We start from the raw sequence: 19,751 nt of genomic DNA on the forward strand, positions 1-19,751 counted from the left end.
TTAATCAAAGGATTCAAGAGCTGTCTCAGATCAGAACAGGTTAGAGTAGTTGCGCTTCAGAAAGTATGACTTCCAAATGAGATGATTGTGTCGATGAACAGGGGCAGCAGAGAATAGTAGACAAAGACAGATAAAGGTGAAGTTAATAAGAAGAGATGAAGTAGAGGTTAAGGGCGGGCGAAGTGAGACTTGATGGAGGCGTCGGAGAAGAGACCTTGCCCGTAACAGAGTGATCGTTGCTGTGATGAGGAAGCGAAGCTGAGAGCAAGTTCTAGGAACAGAAGAGAAGATAAGGAGAAAAGGAGAGGTTTGGGATACCATAAAGAGAGCAAAAACAGAAGAGAAGGGGAAGATGATGAGAGGGTATTTATAAGGTCGCCTTAGGTAGGTATGCGGCAGAGTTGTCCATGAGGAAGACGCTCGAGTCAACCCAAACGCTCCAAGAGGTGAAGATAGAGGACTAAGTCGGACCTGAGATGAATGTGAACACAGTATTGAGACAAACCCGATTTTCAACGGCTGTACTTTTCTCGTCCAGCGTCTGCTTCTCTCTCGCCACAGGGTAGATTCTTATGGTCTACGCTGGATCGATATTGGAGCTGGTGACAGGTTTTCCAGGCTCACGTCGTTGGTCCAGCACGGGATTGCGACGATACCGCGGTGTCAAATATTGCACGCCCAGCTTCATCATGCAAAAAGCCAATCCAGGGAAAAGCGCTCAGCTGCCTGTGTAGAACACACCAGCTATGCGCATCGCACAACTGGAGGTTGACTCGCACCCAGGGGATCAACCAGGCGTCATCCTCAGGAGTGAAAATCGAGAAAGAGCCAACCATGAGGAGCCAGAGAAGGAGCTGCGGGGTCAACATGCTAGGTAGCTTAAGCGTGAGGAGACAGGTGCGATAGAGATGAGGAAGGGACGTATGGCGCGGTCTCACATCTTGCCAGTTGAGGAAGATATGAGACGAGAAGACAAGGAGGCCAAGGCGGACGGCTTCGTCGAGCGAGGTGGGATCGAAGCTGCTCATCTGGATCAGGCGGTACATTACTGCAGCCATTGCCTTCAGCAAGGTTTCCTTGGGCAACTGGCGATTGGTTTCAGCGGCAGAGTTGACTGTTGAACAGAATGCCTTCAAAAATGTCCAGGCCTGGACTAAGTCTGCGTCGAGGTCCAGCTGAGCCGACTTCCAACCAAGCTCAACTGGCCGAGTACTTGGCTCTTCGGCGGCCAGCATTTCCAGATCATACGGCATCAGAGGTTCCATAGATGGGTCGTTGAAGAATGTTGGAGAAGTGTTGTTATGAAGTGCGATCCCCAAGTCACATCTATAGTCCGGTGAGGCACGTATTGATTAGAGCAGGTCGTCGAGGGAGGCGTTCGGGGATGCTTACTTCAGTAACTCGATGACCAGCTTAGTGTTGTAGTTGAAAGCTATTAGACCGCCTCTCAAATCGACAATCTTGCGCAGTCCCTCCATGTGCTGCATTGCTGTCTTGTAATCGATCATGAAATGGGCGTGCAGGGCAAAATATAACACCACAAGCACGGTTGCGTCCGAAACTTTGTTATCTTCAGCTGACACTGATAATCTCTCGCGGAGCAAGTGAAGTGCTGAAGAATAGTGTGCCATTGCTCGTCTAGCCGCTATGGGAGTTGCCTGAGCGGATGTATGGAGGATATAGGCCTGGGATGCGAAAACTGCCGCGTGCACGTAGGCAGCATCGGAGGTCAAGAGCTCGAACCATGAGGTATCAACCTTGGTCTTTCTGTGGAAGACGATATATCTCTCCAGAGGGTACATGACTCTCTTTGCGAGGAACGAAACTGGGGTGTGCCAGAGGTGAGAAGGATGGTCGCAGGAGTGTCTTGCCACGCAGCAGAGGTAGCGACTTACATTTCAAAAGGTCGTGCAGGAAGGGCTGTTCCACAACAGCGGCAAACTGTGTAAAGGAGAGATCTGAACCGACCTTTTTGGGGATCGTGGAGTAGCGCATGTTGATCAACAGACCTGAAGCTTTATCTTGAGCCCCCTTGTCCTTAAAGGGAGACGGTATCGTCGTATTGACGGGCTTGACACTCCGAGTTTTGCCTCGGTTCTTCCCGAGCATAACGTACTTCCTGATGAGCTTCCGCTTGGCTGGTTCGGCCTTGCCTTTGCCATCCGTGAAGATGAACGGGATATCTACTGTCCGTGGCTTATCAGAGTCTCGTTTCGGGGTGCTTGGTGAGGGCTCTGGGCCTACCAGCTTTATCCGGAGCAGCCATATTGCACCGGTTTTCTCGACGATGGAAAAATCGCTTGGATTGGTTGCTGCTGAGATCGTGTGGAGTCCGAGAAACTTAATATATCAATAGTCCAGCATATCAAAGCTGCGCTCACAGCATCTGATATGCAGGCTTGGGGCCCTCAAGATTGATTACCTAGATGTATAGACCAACAGTGAAAGAGATGTATGAGTTTGGAGTCGAGATGCTGGCAGGTTGCGAGATTTGACGTTGGCCAAGGCAACTGGATCCACGACACCAGGGTGCTAATGCAGGGCGATTGACTACCGTATCTGGTTTAGTGTCGACTTCTCATACTCGCATCGTATTGGCTGATCCTATATTTGGCTCTATGAATACACCGTCCCTCCACTGTATATATACCCACAATCACTCCCCTTGCCCCAGACAATGTCAAGCAGACAGAAGTCGATATCTTCATCTTTCCATCGTTATTATTCCTGCAACACTATCCGCACCCCGGAACAAAAATGCCGTCCTCCAAGGAAATGCCTCCTTCCAAAACCCCTTTCTTCCCTAACCACTTTATTCAGAATCAATTTTGCACCAAACCCCAATTCCCTCCGCAAGATACCGACCTCACAGGCAAGGTGGCTATTGTGACGGGATCCAACAGCGGCTTGGGCCTGGAATGTGCCTGCCAACTGCTCTCCTACAAGCTCACTCGGCTGATCATGGCGGTCCGCTCCACCACAAAGGGTGAGAATGCAGCTGCTGCGCTACGAGAGCAGTACCCTAATGCCACTGTTAGCGTGTGGCAGTTGGATATGGCATCTTACGACTCCGTCCGCGCCTTTGCGGCACGCGCGGATAGAGAGCTCTCCCGTCTTGACATTGCCCTCCTCAACGCAGGTGTAGGATTTGGCGGCTTCAAGATCGTGCCCGCCACCGGCCATGAGGAGACTGTTCAGGTCAACTACCTTTCAACGATGCTCCTGTCCATCCTTCTGCTTCCTATATTGAAGGACAAATCACCGGCGGGGTCGCCCGGGCGATTGACCATAAGCACAGCCATGCTCTCCATCACGGCCAAATTTGCCAACAAGAACGAGGTCCCGCTTCTGCCCTCGTTCGACGACCAGAAGTATTTCGACCCCATGGACATCTACTCGACCTCGAAGCTACTCGGCCAGTTGTTCGTGTGGAAACTCACCGACTTGGTGTCTGCCGACAACGTCGTGGTGAACCTGGTTGAGCCGGGCTTCGTCAAAGGCACGGATCTTCACAGGGATAGATCCATCCCCGCGAAGGTGTTCATGAGCTTCTTCAAAGCAGCAGCTGCCAGAACCGTCAAAGTCGGTGCTTCAACATATCTCGATGCTTCAATCGTAAAGGGCAAAGAGTCACACGGCTGCATTTTGATGAACTGGGAAATTGCACCGTAAGTTTGGATCTTATTGTCCGGTCATTCGAGTTTGAGCTTACAAGATACTAAAGGTATGCCCCGTTTGAATATACACCGGAAGGCAAGACTGTTATGGAAAGACTCTGGCAAGAGACAATACACGAGTTCAACTTCGTTGATACGATGGGCATCCTTAAGTCGCTATGAAGGCATCAGTGGAGTTGATAACGGATGTGAGAATGAGGCTTGGACTGAGGGACGCACACAGGCGCCTTCAACAATTTTATTTCCTAGGACGGCTTTCCTCCTCTTCCAAAATGCACAGTCTTTCCCTGTGCACAATAACCTTTAGTTGGGATATGGCGTGGTCCCTTTAATGTACAGCGATCACACCTTCGCCTCTCTGGATCCTCTGTATCAGCGACAATGACACCTCTTAGACCCATCTAGACGCCTTTATTTCCTTCCAGTGCTTGAAGACTCTACTCCTCGGCCGACCGAGGCCGAGTCTGCCTTCCAAGTCCGTAGTGTATGCGCCGAGTACCCAATTTGGTTGTGCCAGAAAGACCATCGCTTTCGAGATCACAGTATGCAGCGTGCCGTTCTCCGCGCCAGCAGCGTATATAAGCTCTTCAATGAGGGATAAAGTGAGAACATGTCCATCACAACCTTTTCATTTCAGAGTATTGCAGCGAGAAATTTGTCAGTATCTGCGTCATAGATTTGTTGTTCTTCCTGATAGCATACTGCAATGGAGATTCGTTGTTGACGCTGGGCGTGGTGGGATTTGCACCTTTACCAAGTAGCATCGTCGCGATGGATATGTCGCCTCTGTAGACGGCGCGATAGAGTGGCGTTTCTGGGTTGTTGGGATTGCATTCGTCAGGCGGTGCTCCGTGCCCGAGTAGTAACGAGACCACCTGCGTATTTCCAAGGTAGACCGCACGATATAGACATGTTTCTCCTGAGGGACTCCCAGTTCTCAGATTAGCTCCATAACAGAGTAGTAGGGCACATATTGAGGCGTCGCCCTTGGAAACTGCCCGATACAAGGCCGTTTCTCCCTTCTGGCTCTGCACATCGGCTTTAGCTCCGTGAGCCAACAGAAGCGATGTGACTGCTGCATTCCCATTGTAGACTGCGCGATATAGGATTGGATCCGCAGAGGCATTGACAGCATCGACGTCCGCGCCAGCGCTTAGCAAAAGGCTGATCATGAAAGGGTCACCGCGCGATACCGCTTGAGAAAGTGGACTGTCTCCAGATTTGTTGGCAACGTTGACGTCCACCCCCCGGTCTAGCAATTGGTTCACCAATGTACTGTTGCCGTGTGAGACTGCTAGATTGAGCACGGTTTCCTCGTTCGGAGGTCGTTTGTTGGTGTCGGCGCCATTCTTCAGCAGCAACTCGGTGATTGAGGAATTCCCCTTCGATATGGCTATGTACACCGGGGTTTCGCCCTTTTCATTCGTCGAATTGATGTCGATTTCTTCCGTGGCGAGGAGTAGCGACACTATAGAGGAGTGACCATGAGTAACGGCAACCGACAAAGGAGAATCCCCTTTTCTATCCTTCGCTTTCGGGTTCGCGCCATGTTCCAGAAGAGTTTTGACCATGTTGGTACTTCCGTTCACGGCGAAACGGTTGAGTGGCGTGTCGCCGTTTCTAGACCTCTGGTTAGGGTCGACGCCGCCGTCCAGGAGCAGTTCTATAATGGAAGAGTCACGCCTGTTGACTGCGACGTCTAGCATTGTATCTTTCCCCAGTGGCCTTGTGTGAGGGTTGGCGCCAGCCTCCAAGAGGGCCTTGGTGTTCTTTGTCTGGCCGCGAGCCACGGCGAGATACAAGGGGGTCTCGCCTGCCGGAGTTACTTCTTCGAGTCCCTCAACTGACTTCTCAATTAGCATCTTGAGAATACTTGAGCGGTCGTAGATTACTGCCGTGTGAAGAGGGCTATTTGCCCCCGGAGGTCGAGCTTGTGGATCGGCGTTATATTCCAGCAGCAATTTCACAATCGATTTTTCTCCTTGAGAAACCGCACGGTAGAGCGGTGTCTCGCCTTTCTTGTTTCTCGCATCAATGTATTGTGAACCTGTCTCGAGGAGGAGGCGGACTTCGGATTCCTTGCCTCTAGCGACCGCTTTGTGAAGCGGAGTTTCCTCTCCATCTCGCTGAGAAGTTGGAATCCCTCGAGCGCTTTGCTGAGAGGCTTGCCTCCCGGCAAGTGACGAGTCTTCGGGGAATAGAAGGATGATTTTCAGGCCACGAGGCTCAAAAAAGCCAGTGTTCCACTCAGCGACGACGGACTGAATTCTGATTCTCCGAAGACGTGAAGAGTCTGCAACACGTCCGCTATCAGATGCAGATCTCTTGTTCGGTGGAAGAGAGAGCCTATCAACCAGTTCCGTAAGCCCTTCTGCTCTTGATTTGGCATTTTCGAAGCTGCTCGATGAAAACTGCTGTACTCTAGCGGTCTGGCTCGGCGTAGTCCGTTGGTTTGACCCGGCGAGCCCGGACGAACCCCCCCTTTGCATAGGAGGAAACAAATGATTCACAAATGTTCTCCAATCGTATTCATCGACTTCCCGCAGCTGGAATAGAGAATTGCGTGAGGGATATGGTGATGTCTCTGCGCTGGCATGTGACTCAATCACAATGGTATGGACGAAGAAGTCGTGAGGCTGTGGACGACTAGGTGGACGAAGCTCAAAGTACGGTATTGCCGAGATGAACCCGGACTGCTCAATTTCCTGAGGGCTAGTGTTGTGCGTACCCGGTTCGTGAGATAGGACAGCGGTGTCTTGCGAGCCATGTGGTTGCGAATTGGTGGGAGCGGATAGTTCATAAACGGGGGCCGCAGTCGGTCGTACATTCGGGCTAGGGTCATGAGCGTGATATGGTGGCGGTGATTCATTCATTTTGTGTCAAGTACAGGATATCTGGCCGACTGTTTGCGAGGGACTCACAATGAGGTTGTTGAGAAAAGCAGCGAACACCGGAGATTTATTATACCAATGTCGCTCTCGGGCGCTCAGGCTAGGCACCAATCATTCCAGCCAACTTCTAGGCAGAACCGTTCCACCGAGAGCTGAAAGACTTGGTATTAGCTAGAGTTTGGCCCCCAAGAACAAGCCCAATCATCCAATGTTTCGAAGGGATAAAGGAACAAGCATTCGCTTCTTTAGCTAGATTTCTTCCTTGCTTGCGCCTTCACCAAAAGTGGCCCTTTTAAATCACTGATACCGACGCTCACCATATCTGGTATTTGTCCCACGTAAAACCCTCTCAGCGCATCAATATTCTCCTGGTCAGACGCCAACTCGAAGTGGAATTCTCTCAGCAGCGTGCTCATGAGCTTATAGATATTTGTTGTTGCTACGGTTTTGCCGATGCATTGGCGTCCGCCGAGGCCAAAATGCATGAGGAGGCGTGATTTTGCTGCAATATCAGGGCGTTCCCACCTTGAAGGATCAAAGTTGTTGTGATCGGGACCCCAGACGTCTGGGTTGTGATGGAAGGCGTGATTGCAAACAGCCACCGAGGTCTAATAATGAAACACGTTAGCACAGTATTCCGTACTCCCATTGAGAGTCGACGGCCATTGAATTGGAGGAAATGTCGACTCACTCCTTGAAGAATATGCTCCCCCGCAATGACAATCCCTTCTGGGGACATTACCCGCCTAGCAAGAGGCATGGTGAAGACGGGAGTGATGCGAAAATTCTCCTTGATACAATTCTTCAGGTAGGGCAAAGACGCTTCTGCGACGGTGACTGAATAGGCTTCCTGGCCGGCTTCCAGAGACGGGAGATTGGCGTCAATCTCAGCGACGCATTTGTCCATTTGGCCAGGATTATGGAGCAAGTGATAAAATAACAAAGAAGTTGTAGCGCTTGTTGTATGTGTCCCAGCAATACTATAGAGGACGATGTTAGTGATCTTTAAAGTGACCAAAGATTGCAGAAACTCACATGAATCCAAATGCTTCAGTCTCCAGGTCGATTTGAGTCAGCCTTTCGCCAGTGTCTGGATGTTTGGCCAAGATCAAGTTCGTCAGGATGTCTTTTCTTTCGGCCACATCCGGGTGCTGCGCCTTTTGGTATTCGACATCAGCCAACCTCCTCCGGACACATTCGGCGGCTAGGTCGGCGCACGCCTGACGTCCCTTGAATAGTCTTTGAAGTCCAGGGTGAGGGACTAGAGGGAGATATTTCTTGAGCCGCTTCGTCATCAACGGCCATGCGCCCGTGACCGCGGCGAGCAGACTATGCTCGACCACTGGTGGGATTCGTAACTCATCATCTGTCTCCTGGATTCCAAAAGATTTGCTAAAGGCTAACTCTCCGAGAGCATCAATCACGTAGTAATGCAGTAGTTTCTTCAGGTCGAATATCTCCCCTGTGTTGCAATAGCGCATAATTTTGTCTTTCAAGAGCCTGATGTTCAGGTCAAGAAATGGTTCCATCTCTTTGACGTAGCTGATAGAAAAGCTGTAAGACATATGGCGTCGTCTAATGGAGTGTACCTGTAGTTCTCTATTGTTAAAAGAATGGACCCGAGAGAAATCATGAAGAGGAGCTGTCCTCACATTTTCATCCCGCATCCCGAAGACATTCGGATGGGCGGCACCGTATGCATCGTAAAACTCCGTCTTGGGCATCGACTTGGCGGACTTCTGATAGATTATTGGGATACAGTCTTCGTCGGTGATGCTCAGCTTGTCCGGGCCATATCGCACGATAGGGCCATATCTCTCGTGCAACTTGGTCAAATGGTATGGCTGCTGCAAAGTCATGAACTGATAAGCCTGCCAAACATCGGTCAAGGAAGCCAGAAACGGCCCCGGATACTTGGCCAAAGGGTGGAAAAAGCGCTGATACACGACGTAGACAATCAATGATACGATCAGCAGACCAGAAGCCCATGGCAGAGGACTTGCCAGGACTTCTCGAAGTAACTGTACCATGGCTACAGTATCGTACTTGGGATTTGATGATCTCGCGTCTTGATAATCTCCTGGGCTTGTCTTAAAAAGGGACTGAGAATCTTTTCTTTCGAGGACGATTGGAATTATTCTTTTATACCATTCTGTGATCTGAATTACCAATATATCAGCATAAATCCTCGACATCTGCCGTCGGATAGACATGTTCTGACAGGCAATGGTGTTTCGGGAGGCTGCCAACCGATTGGTGCGCTGTTTCCACCTAATTATATTCCCCCCGCTTTCTGACCACCCACATTGTGGTGTGGAGAGTCGAACTTACCACTCCCGCATCCTCCTCCCGCTTAATACGAAGAGCCCCGGTTTCCCTCGACCCGCGGTCCGTCTTCATCATATCTACACATAGCATGGGAATCGGAAACTTGGAACCGCGCTCTTCCCCAAGTTTGGCAGCTTGACTGGCCCGCTACATCGCTTCCCGACCGCCAAGGTCTGTGTTCGCCATGTCGCCAGAGTCTTTGATGAAGCGTCGCCGAACTGAACTAGCCTGCTCCAGCTGCCGGCACAGGAAGCACCGCGTAAGGCTCTCTGCTTGAAGATTACTTGCTGACTAGACACTACCGCAACCTCTTCACCTCCTATCTCAAATCTTCGTTGACTCTTTTGCAGTGTGACGGCGCCCGACCAAAATGTGCTTCCTGTCGACTTAAGCGTCTGGAATGTGTGTATGAGCCACCTCCTCGCGTGCAAGGGCCAAGCGAGAAAAAAGGTGCTGGAATGTATGTTTCTACCAGCGATTGGCCAGATATCTCGCCTAAAAGGAGTATAGGACACTGTTACGCCTTCCTCAGTCTGCGGCCTTGCCAAACACCCAGGAAAACCGAGGCGCTACAAACGTCGGGCTTAACCAGCAGCATACCCGAAGCCAGCAACAACCCGAAAATGAGGGCAGGTCAAGCTCTCGAGACGAATCCGCAATGCCACCACCAGACGAATCTTACTTGAAGACTCCTAGATCCCTAGCACAGGGGCAGGCAGTCACAGTCGACGATGACGGTCTCCCAGATGTGCTCGCAACTGCCACCTTCAGCGATATGCCGGATGCCGATATGGGTTATTTTGGTGGGCTCATTCATTTCCGCCATCCTCTTACCAGAAGCTGACATTCGCTTTCAGGACCATCGTCGAACCACTTTCTCTTCCGCTCCCTTACTGATGTATTTGTCAAGATTTCAAGGATCTTTGTTGTGGGAGAAGTGCAAAGTCACGAACAACCCCCGATCATTCCACAGAGACAGACGAGTGAGAGTGCACCGGCACACACCGATCTAAGGAAAACAAGCGATCGAGATTACCGACCGGATGGCGGTGGCATATGCTACGCCTTACCTCGGTATCAGGATGCGATCTTACTGATTAATCACTACTTTGCTACAGTTGGTCTTGTGTTACCGTACGTGGACAAGGCTGCATTGGTATCTCAGTACCTCCAGGCCAGCGGTCAAAGACCTCCTCACTTCCGGCGAGGGTTTTTCGCATTAATATCTATCGTTTGGGCGCTCGCACTCAACTCTCTAGGCAATCCGCAGGCCGAGACTTACTATCAGAGGGCCTTGACCGTACTTAATCCGCGATGTCTGCGAGGATCAAGTCTGGAAATCGGTCAGCATTGAAGTTCTCCCAATTGATGATACGTTGAAGCTCTGACTCGATTCCAGTCCAAGCTCTACTCTTAATTATAGCTTACCAGCAGAACAGCCAGCGCTCGATAAGCAGTTGGACGACACATGCTCTAGCTGTAAAGGCTGCGATACAGCACGGACTTCACTCACCCACTACTCGGAGTGGCCAGGTTCAGACTACTGGAGATCTGATGGAACGTCTTTGGGCCGGGATTGTCTTCAACGATGGGTAAAGACACCTCTTCCACGCTTAGGTAAAAGCTTAGTGGTATTAGGATACTGGGTTCCGCTCTGGGAAGACCCGGTCTTGTCCATCCTCGATTCCTGCGGTACCAGCCATCTCAGAGACTCCGAAATCCATACCGTCCAAAAGGTGCGGTTTCCACTGAGCCGATAGGTGGACATGCTTACCTTTACTCACTCACGTGGGAGAAACCTTCCATCTATTCTAAACACATCTAACGTCCATATAGGTCTTCCTCAACGCTACTGGCCTCGATAATCGAAGTGATGTACAATGATAACATTGGACTTTCGGAGCCACGCAGTGTGTCAGAATCACTACATGATTATGGTCTACTAATGGGTCGCTTACAAGAATGGCGCGAGGGTCTCGACCACTTTGGTGGCCTTGCCTCCTCCGGGGATCTCAAGCCTTTGGCGAATTGTTCTTTGGAACCGTTAAGGTTGCGCATTCTTTTGTCCATTCACTATTACCGCCTCTACTTTATGATAAGTTGGCCTGTTCTTATCGCGCTGGTCGGCATGCTAGTGGAAGATCAGATAAACTCATCTCCTGAACGGTCCGACCTTTGGAATGATCTTGCGGTAGTGGCCAAAAGCGATTGGAAAGTCGCAAATGAGCTCAACGAAGTGATCAACACAATAACTGCGTGCACGGAGCCGTTCTTGCATTCGAACGCGGCGTGGTTCACCTGCAATTACACATGTGAGTGCGAACATATTCCCTATTCCTGCAGGGGGCATATCAACATATACTAATCTATGAGCGCAATATTCACAGCACTGACTGTATGCCTTCACGTTTTCGTCTTACTGTTAGCATGCAGTCAAGACAAAGACAACAACCTCGGATTTTCCATGCTAGAGGCCCGATCGGCGATCGAGTCGAGTCTGAATAATTTGAAATTGTTGGAACGAACCAGTTTGATGTCCTACAAAGCTCGTCGATGCTTACTCAAGTTGATGGGAGCGTTTGATGCATTACGTAAGTCTCTCGCATATATCTTCCTCTCTTTTTGGTGAGAGTTGTGTTCGGCCTGTTCAGAGGCTCGCGGCTCGCCACATTGTACAAAAGACCGATATCTCACAATTGGGCAGTGGAACAAGAGCGAGATTCGCCTCTTCGACTAGCAAGTGACGGAGACATGGACGTTCCTGAGTTCATCCAAAGTTCAGCCAATGAGTTCCTCTTTGAAACGAGTCTTGACGACTTCTTGAACAGCGATGTTGGATCTTACAGCGACGACAATTGGTTCGGAAGTACCTGATTGCTCTTCACTCAAGTTTCGGCAAGATGCCTTGCTATAGTCAAAGACCAGTTCCACCTCCAGGCATACATTGACTAACATTTACCGAGATTCAAACGTGTCCGAATGATGTGTAACGAGTATGGTTACCCATTTTTCCAGCATGACTTTCAAAAATAACTCCCTTATTTGCGTCTTTCTTCGTAAATATCCACCATAGCATAGCTCCTACTCATACGTATTGAAGAACGTTAGAGGCCTCAGAAAGAGGCACAATAAGACCAACTATTTTCCAGACGCGCGCTGTATCCCCATCTCATGCGTAGGCGCTCCTGTTGATTGAGGCGGTGTTCACTCAACGGAACATATATCCCTTCCATTGAAGATATATCGTGGGTAGGACACTCACGGTGACCAAGAGCGCAACAACGATGCCGGCAGAAGCGTACAGGCCGGTATTCTCGATCATCTCGGGGAACCTGTTACGGCCTCAAGTTAGTAAAGGTTGCTCGGTGTCTCAATAACGGCGTTTGGATATGCCTCCGCCGAGTACACACTTACCAAAAAGGGCCAATGAATCCCCAAGTCTGCCTCACAAAGGTGATGAAGACGCCAACCGAGGCCGCCTCCTCACGGTAGCAATCCACCGCGTAGGTAATCATGACAGTGGTAACAATCTGTACGCCTGCATACCCAATTCCAGCGCCGATCAGAGGAGTGACGTTCCACTTGTCCGATGCTCTACCAATCTGGACCAGGAAGACCACGACGCCGCAAATGCTGAGGAGGTGTCCGATATGGCTGAGCCACAGCCGATACTCGGGCTCCGGGCGTTTGAGATGCCGGCGTTCGCGTCTCAGCATCCACTTGTCCGACATGAGGCCGCCGATTTGTTCACCTAGGATTGCCCCGATCATGAAAGAGATATTTTGCAGACCAATCTGTTGTGTGTCCAGGCCGAATTTCACCACGAAGATTTGCGGGACCTCGATTGTGGGGAGCACCCCTGCAAGGAGAAATACCATTGAGTAGACTGCCGCAGGGACGACGACGCAAACTCGGCGGGCCATCGCCAGCGGCCGTAAGAAGTCCCAGATAGTAAGGGGCGTGGGGTCGATACGGCGGAAAGAAAAGTACTCTCGTCCCAATGTTGAGTTCCGTGTGATTGTCAGAGTGTTGCCGGAGGTATGGCTGCGCATATAGAGAGTTTCCGGCCCCAGGAACAAATACAGCACAAATTGGACGCCGTTGATCTGTAGCATAGGTTAGCTCCCGATATTGCGGCACAATATCCACGTACTAAACAGCACGTGTGGCGATACTACTCACGATACAGAGAATCCAATATATCCACCGGTAGCTTAGTCGTTCCGCCACAAAGCCCATGATGAACGGGGCCGAGGGTACTCCCATTGTCACCATGATTGTCCAAACCCCGATGTACCTGGCGCGTTGCTTCTTGAAGAATGTTTCTGCCACGACAGCGCTTCCGATGGCAGCTGCAGGGCTGATAAACCATGCGGTGATGGCGCGGCACAAGCCCATTGTGGCGTAGGTGGAGCTCTTTGCACATCCCACATTGCCTAAAAGGCTGCACAAAAGGGAAAGTAGGAAGATAGGGCGACGACCGAATCTATCGGCTAGGGGCTTCCAGAATAAAGGGGCGCCGCCCAAGACGGCGATGACAAGCGAAGTCAGGTAGCTCGCACGCTGGAGCGAAACGCCGAGATCCAAACCAATCTCGAAGAAGGCAGATTGGATAGCCCCTGCCGTAAACGTTGCCATCATCGCATGAAAGCTGACAAGAGCAAGGTTCGTGATTTTCTGGAGAGCGAGACCATCAGCGAGTGTTCAAAAGGGAATATAGGAGATCTCGATGCACTCACCTTCCACATTGGCCAATTGTATGGATCCGCGTCATCCATGGACGGGATCGGGTCAAGTTCCAATGTACCATGCACTCGTAGAAGATATTCTCGATGTTCCGGCGACAATGTATGAATGGCTTCTTCTTTGTCGATCGGAACGCCGTGCTGGCTAGCTTCAATTTTTGGATGATCCTCTAGATCTTGATTTGTACTGGAGTCGTGTTCTCCTTCAACATGTTGGGTGATATTTTTATCCATTTCGGTTTTGACAGCGTTGGAATTATAGACACCAGTGAAAGACAACTTGCCTCTACTGACAGTCAGGAACACAACATGAGGAACACCAAATCATTGCCAGGAACCCCGCCATTCTTATATATATCAAAGCAAAAACCCTCCCACGCCTGAAAGGCAAGGCTAGAGTGTGGGATGCGGAGATCTGGAAGCACATTACGGAGAAATCGTGGGGACCACCGGATAATGATGCGGGAGCCGATCGGGAAGCCCTCGTTTGATAGGCTGGTGTGGACGTTCGTCCGGGGAGGAGGGACCCACCTTGGGACCCGATCGGGTCTGTGGTGCTTCACATATCCCCATTGTGTGGAAAGGACTCGGGAGGATCTTTTGTGACGGACACTCCTCCTTATCTGCGAGAGTCTCGCCTGCCTCGCTGCGTGGGCAATGCTCTGAGACTGCCATTACAATTGCATTACTCCAATTGCATCTATTCCTTTAATCCCCACTGCGTTCGAGCATCACCGAACCCCGACGTCCATCCTTTTACCCTCATCAGACAAGTCAATTTGCGCAAGGCAAGAAAGACGGTCTGCTGAATCATCAGAAGTGGCTCTTGCTCTAGCCTCACGCCTTATCCTTTAGTGGGCACTGTCATTCCCTTGCAACTCGCCATCGGTAATTGTCGAGATAATGAACGCAGTTTCCTCAAATACCGCCCAAAGATTTGCGTTCCGAATGGCTGCCACTTCTTGCACAGCGCACAAGGTGTGTTCACTGTAGAGGCCACTTCATTGACTCAGATCTGGCCAGACCTTGTCACCGTTCAAAGAATCTTTCGCCTGACTCAATATCATCCAAATCTTAGGAGAGGGTGCTTGGTCTGTTGGCGGGAGGCCATTCCCAGGGATCGCTGGACTGGCTGGGGAGAACAGGCTTGCGGCAGAGGCCTCGAAATAACGCAACCTAGCTCTAGCTCCAGTATCTGATCATTCAAGGGGGTGGTGAAGTGGAAGAGTGTTGATATACTCGGAGGAGAGGCTTGTCGAACAATGCAAGTTCTGCACAACATACGATGCAAAATTGTACACTATGAGCTCTACAGACTAGGGATACCTGAACCGATGACAATATAACAATTGGAGAGGACAATGCCCCATATCACTTGGGACGACCGCTCCTTCGGGCAACACCCGGAAAAGTTGCTGCTCCATCCTCAGAGAATCAACTTCAGTCTACCTCGACCAATCCCGTCGTAAATTTGTTCAGGCAGCTTTCGCCTTTTTTTTTTTTTTTTTTCAAAAGGGATAGGGTCTGTTAAGACATCTCGCAATCAACTTCTCTCTGGATTGAAGCATTTTGGCCAAGTTTGCGCAAAATTCAAAAATCACTCGGACCTGGCTTGTTGTGGCCATCTCTCCAGCTAAAAGAGACCGAGACGCTGACCTGGTGAGGCTCTTGTACTAAGTCACTAGAGTATGAAAGAGGCAAGTACAACCATTCCGCAAGAGGAAATGAGCCCTCTTGCTACTTGGATGACTGGACTCAACATCACGGCGGCTGAGGGATGTCATAGCTTCTTGAGCCAGGGGCTCGTCTCTCGGCTCATCGCTGGAAGGTAGACTAGGAGGAAGTCATATATTGGATTACGTACGAAAGAACCTCCGGAGCATTCAGGCCCTAGGATTTGATCCACGACGAGGCGGCCAAGCCAGGCGCATGAACGGTTGTCAAGAAATAATCCAGCACTGTTTGCGCTCGGTGTGCTAAATCTAGTTAGGCTAGAAGGGGCTTGCATTTACAGACTAACCATTCTTGGAGTGCCGCGCGCTCGTTCCTGATGCGGATTAGTATCAGCTCGACAGCGGGAACCAATCTATATCACCGCGCGACAATCAGAAACAAGAAATTGGGATGCCTGGGACCAAACTCAAGACAGCTGATCTTCATGGTGTGACTTGATTTCCACTGTTGCACGCAGGAATTCCAGCGTCATAGCTTACAAATCGGTTCAACTACACTCGACGTGCCGGAGTGTTAACCTCCCGAAGGATGGCAGAGGGACATGCGTATAAATACAGGCCGTCTGGAAGGTGAGCAGGAGAACTCAATTCTCAACTCCAAGTCAAAGCTCGCCTCGAACTTGCCAGGTTCCTCCACCTATCTCGACCTAAGTTTATTGTTTCCACAACATCGGAGTCATGGTTACCGTCGCAGTCGCTGGAGGCACTGGTAATGTGGGCCGCACAATCGTTGATGCGTTGAAGGAGAGCCCCGAACACGAAGTCATTGTTCTGACACGCACAGTAAGTGGTTATCACAATGTATATTCTGGTTCTGCGGTTGTTACTCACCCAACAATCCATAGGAACCCAAGGACCAGGAGCTGGGTGTCCCTGTCTTTGCCGTGGACTACGGAGATGTCGAGTCAGTCTCTCACATACTCGAGGCAAACAACGTCCATACCGTCATATCTGCCCTTAGTATCAGGGGTCCTGTAGAGGGCGCGTCTGAAATTAGCCTTGTGAAGGCAGCAGCAAAAGCCGGACCGACAAAGCGTTTCATGGCGAGTGAATATGGTACTCCGGCCCCTGTCGAGAAGTTAGTAACATTCACCATCTCAGCTTTGTTCCCCCTAACAAGTGACTGAGACATGAGCTAACAAAGCTTTACCGACGAGACAGAAGTCTACAATTACCTCAGCATGAACACCGTCTCGCAACGATAGCCGAGTTGAAGAAGACGGACCTCGAGTGGACCAGAGTTCACAATGGCTACTTCCTGGACTATTTCGGCATACCCTACATCGAGAGCTACATGACCCCAGTCGCATTTGCAATTGACATGGCCAACAAAGCTGCTGCAATACCGGGCACGGGCGACGACATGGTGTCGTTCACGTACACAAAGGATTTGGCAAAGTTTGTCGTTGCGTCCCTGGGCCTGCACCAATGGGACGAGTCTATGTTCTGCTATGGAGATAAGGTGACGTGGAACGAGTTTCTGGGTATCGCGGAAGAAGTGAGAGGTCGGTCTATCTGGTTTTGGCAACATTTTTTGATTTCTACGGAAGCACTGACATGGGTAATCACCCTCAGGTTCCAAGTTCACCGTAACCTACGACAGCGTGGAGAAGCTTGCCAGCGGTGAAATCACCGAGCTGCCCTCTCACCCCACGGTTTACCCTTTCTTTCCGAAACCGCTTTTCCAGCAATACTTTGGCAAGTTTGGACTGTACGTTACGCAAGGTCTGTTCGATTTCCCCGAAGACACGACTCTGAACAAGAAATTTCCCGAGATCAAAACAACCACGGTCAGAGAGATGCTCAGTGTCTGGGTTGGCAAGTAGTGTTGCTTCAGAAAGACTGAGAACAGAGGGCTTGTCGACTTGCTGCTCACACATTTTGGGGTGTTTTACTAGCAAGCAGGGTGGGAGGGCAGAGCATCCAACATCATCATAGTGTCACAATGGCTGAGAATGTTTTATTTCGAGCCATTGCCAATATTCGCCTGATTTGATCCCTAAACCAGCAACGCAGGCGTGCCCAGGACTCGGAAACAAGCCGCAAGATCCCACGTCTGACTATCCAGGACGTCGCGATTCTCCCACACTCGTTCCATGATTTTCCTCGCCTCCTCCAGCGCACCAACCAAGCTGAGTCCGTCCATGCTTGTCAGCAAGTGTCGAAATTCCTGTTCTTGATCGCCCGCCTCTGACATACAGCCGGCCACGCAGAGCGGCCAAGCCAGTGTCCGCAGATGATCAGGGCAGCCTACCCCTCGTAGGAGATCCAGAATTCGAGACACGCCGGAGCGGACTTCTGCGTTAGAGGGCTGCCAGCCAGAAACAACTACCGCGAGGTATATATGGGCCGCGCAGGCCCCAATCCGGGTGTGGGTCGTGGACTGCTCGGAAAGGCCACCTTTTAGGTAAGATCGCAAGTTGAAAGAGGTGGCCTTTCCAGGGATTGCTGTTGACCTGTCGAGGGTTGACATCCCGTCATCAAGAGTACGGGATATTTGGTTCGCCCGGCCCACCAGTTCAATCATTGACAAACTCGCAGCCTTTTTCATATCCTTTTTCCATGCATTCAGAACACTTATCTGACTGATTGCGAGCAGAACCCAGTTCTGACAGCCCACGAGGCCCGACAACCGGAGTGGAACCAGGCCAAAATCTGGCTCGCCATTGTCTTGAGCGTCAAGAAGATGTGGGTGGCACTCAAGTAACCGAGGCGGCTGCTCCAGGGCCGTGCTGGCAATAATATCGATGAAGACCAAGAGGCCCGCGAAGAACCGAAATCCGGCCTGCTCTGGGCTCCAGATGTAGTAGCCTCCATGGTCGGCGCCGAAGCGAAGAGGTAGAGCTATTGCATCAAGAGCGGCAAGCAGCTTGGGTGCCGACCCTGTCGTGGTATCGCTGTGCCATATCTCTTCAAAGAGAGCGAGCGCCGGCGTCAGATGGAGATTCCAATCGGCGGCGCTGCTGAGCGCTATCTCGAACATCAGAAACTGACTGATGCTCTCCATGACCCGTGCTTTTTCAACGACAGTAGACTGCGGGCCGCGAAGCCTGAGATCATGGATGTCGTGCTGGATCATCTCAAAGCACATATCCGTTTGCCTCCCCACTTTCTCCCAGAGCTGGTGTTTGCACGCCCCGTGTTGCCCTGGGTATGTCTCGATCAGCGTAAAGATGAAGAAGTACGCACTCAAGCTCATCACGGAATGGAAAGCCACTCGGCTGCGTCTCAGAAGTGCGAGCACCCAGCTACGGCCGGTTTCTTGAAACCCGGGTCGATAGAAGGGGAACAGGAGGGGGAACACGTAGTCCAAGTATTTGGCCAGAAAGTCGATGTCGAAATCCCGGCCCCATGCCAGCATGGGGTGACGGTCGTGGACTTGCTCGTATTCGTCGAGAAACCCAAGCACGGACGCCATCCACTGTCCCCTATCGGCCTCCGTGGTTGAAGAGGACGTTGTGATATTGGGGTGTCTCGTGTGGACCGGCGGCTGTCCTCCTCCCGCCGGCTTGTGGGAAGTGGCCTGTCCTGACTCTATGATGAAGTTCGGGGCTCCTGGATCGTCGGAGGTCGCTTGGGCTGTTTGCCTCCCTCGCCGGGCGTCGGCGTGTCGCTTGATCTGGGCTTTGATTTTCTCTGTCATTTCCCTCTGTCGCCTTCCTCTGTCCATCCAATCTGGCTTGACGGTACCACTGTGACAACAGATCTCTAACGAAGCGCAGTTCCTACATTTCGGTCTTGCCCCATCACACTTCTTTCGGCGGAGGCGACAAGTCCAGCAGCCACCTTCACTCTTGCCCTTGCCAGCCATTGTCGGACGATCGCCTTGTTTGCTATGGTTCCCGTTTGCTTACAGGTGATTTGTGAGAAGGAGAGGGTTGTCGTTCAAGGATTGGGGAGAGATTTCGGACTGGAGGGGCATCTGTTTCACCACGAAATACAACCCCAGCTACCGACTTGCTTCGGGCGGCGATCTTAAGGCCAATCCTGTCTATTCACCCCATGCAGTCCGATGTATTACTCGATTAAACTGTGCTTTCAGCTGGATAGCTAGACCGTCAAACTCGAGTGCTTCAATGCTCAACCGCTCCGGCCGAAATGGCCGCAGCTCAAGCTGTCGATCAGCCGCCGGAAGCCAATTGCTCCGCGTCCGATTCTCGTAATTCGTTGATTGTTCCGAACGCTGCCACGCAGCTCTGGTGCTGTCCGCCCCAGCTGGAGAAGCCAAGCCAACTGTCACTCGCTGATCGGGATCTCGACAATTACTTCTCACAGCCTTGTTCGGCCATCTTTTGCCTCTTTTACTTCGTCACTTAATATTGCATTTCATAATGCCGAACTTGAGCATTAATGGAACGAGTATTTTCATCTTTCTAA

The 19,751-nt window shown here is 51.1% G+C and overlaps 6 protein-coding genes across 6 annotated transcripts; 2 read left to right on the forward strand and 4 right to left on the reverse strand.

Annotated features, from left to right (window-relative positions):
- Positions 1-373: 373 nt before the first annotated feature.
- PV07_09623 (uncharacterized protein) lies at positions 374-2,266 on the reverse strand (the record flags this gene model as incomplete). The annotated part of the gene is made up of 4 exons (XM_016396896.1): positions 374-1,326; positions 1,393-1,825; positions 1,896-2,186; positions 2,245-2,266. 4 exons carry the CDS (start codon positions 2,264-2,266, stop codon positions 621-623), a joined length of 1,452 nt encoding a protein of 483 aa, XP_016246752.1. The 3' UTR covers positions 374-620.
- A 491-nt stretch (positions 2,267-2,757) lies between these two features.
- On the forward strand, positions 2,758-3,839 carry PV07_09624 (uncharacterized protein; the record flags this gene model as incomplete). Its single annotated transcript, XM_016396897.1, has 2 exons — positions 2,758-3,668; positions 3,725-3,839. The coding sequence occupies 2 exons, from the start codon at positions 2,758-2,760 to the stop codon at positions 3,837-3,839; spliced, it is 1,026 nt and encodes a 341-aa protein (XP_016246753.1).
- PV07_09625 (uncharacterized protein) lies at positions 3,773-6,590 on the reverse strand. Its single transcript, XM_016396898.1, has one exon. The coding sequence runs from the start codon at positions 6,548-6,550 to the stop codon at positions 4,295-4,297; it is 2,256 nt and encodes a 751-aa protein (XP_016246754.1). The 5' UTR covers positions 6,551-6,590; the 3' UTR covers positions 3,773-4,294.
- A 223-nt stretch (positions 6,591-6,813) lies between these two features.
- PV07_09626 (uncharacterized protein) lies at positions 6,814-8,781 on the reverse strand (the record flags this gene model as incomplete). Its single annotated transcript, XM_016396899.1, has 3 exons — positions 6,814-7,176; positions 7,260-7,548; positions 7,604-8,781. 3 exons carry the CDS (start codon positions 8,779-8,781, stop codon positions 6,814-6,816), a joined length of 1,830 nt encoding a protein of 609 aa, XP_016246755.1.
- Positions 8,782-15,939: 7,158 nt separating this feature from the next.
- Positions 15,940-17,382, forward strand: PV07_09627 (uncharacterized protein). Its single transcript, XM_016396900.1, has 4 exons — positions 15,940-16,157; positions 16,220-16,452; positions 16,536-16,879; positions 16,950-17,382. The coding sequence occupies exons 1-4, from the start codon at positions 16,053-16,055 to the stop codon at positions 17,198-17,200; spliced, it is 933 nt and encodes a 310-aa protein (XP_016246756.1). The 5' UTR covers positions 15,940-16,052; the 3' UTR covers positions 17,201-17,382.
- PV07_09628 (uncharacterized protein) lies at positions 17,374-19,044 on the reverse strand (the record flags this gene model as incomplete). Its single annotated transcript, XM_016396901.1, has 1 exon — positions 17,374-19,044. One exon carries the CDS (start codon positions 19,042-19,044, stop codon positions 17,374-17,376), a length of 1,671 nt encoding a protein of 556 aa, XP_016246757.1.
- Positions 19,045-19,751: the final 707 nt, after the last annotated feature.

This window comes from Cladophialophora immunda, assembly GCF_000835495.1.
Source record: "Cladophialophora immunda strain CBS 83496 unplaced genomic scaffold supercont1.5, whole genome shotgun sequence".
Classification (NCBI taxonomy): Eukaryota; Fungi; Ascomycota; class Eurotiomycetes; order Chaetothyriales; family Herpotrichiellaceae; genus Cladophialophora; species Cladophialophora immunda.

Bases quoted from the DNA above. Each gene is read 5' to 3' on its own strand.
- PV07_09625 (XM_016396898.1), bottom strand. From the start codon at position 6,550: ATGAATGAATCACCGCCACCATATCACGCTCATGACCCTAGCCCGAAT.
- PV07_09627 (XM_016396900.1), top strand. From the start codon at position 16,053: ATGGTTACCGTCGCAGTCGCTGGAGGCACTGGTAATGTGGGCCGCACA. The intron at 16,158-16,219 runs GTAAGTGGTTAT...AACAATCCATAG, and splicing joins TCATTGTTCTGACACGCACA to GAACCCAAGGACCAGGAGCT. The intron at 16,453-16,535 runs GTTAGTAACATT...CCGACGAGACAG, and splicing joins ACTCCGGCCCCTGTCGAGAA to AAGTCTACAATTACCTCAGC.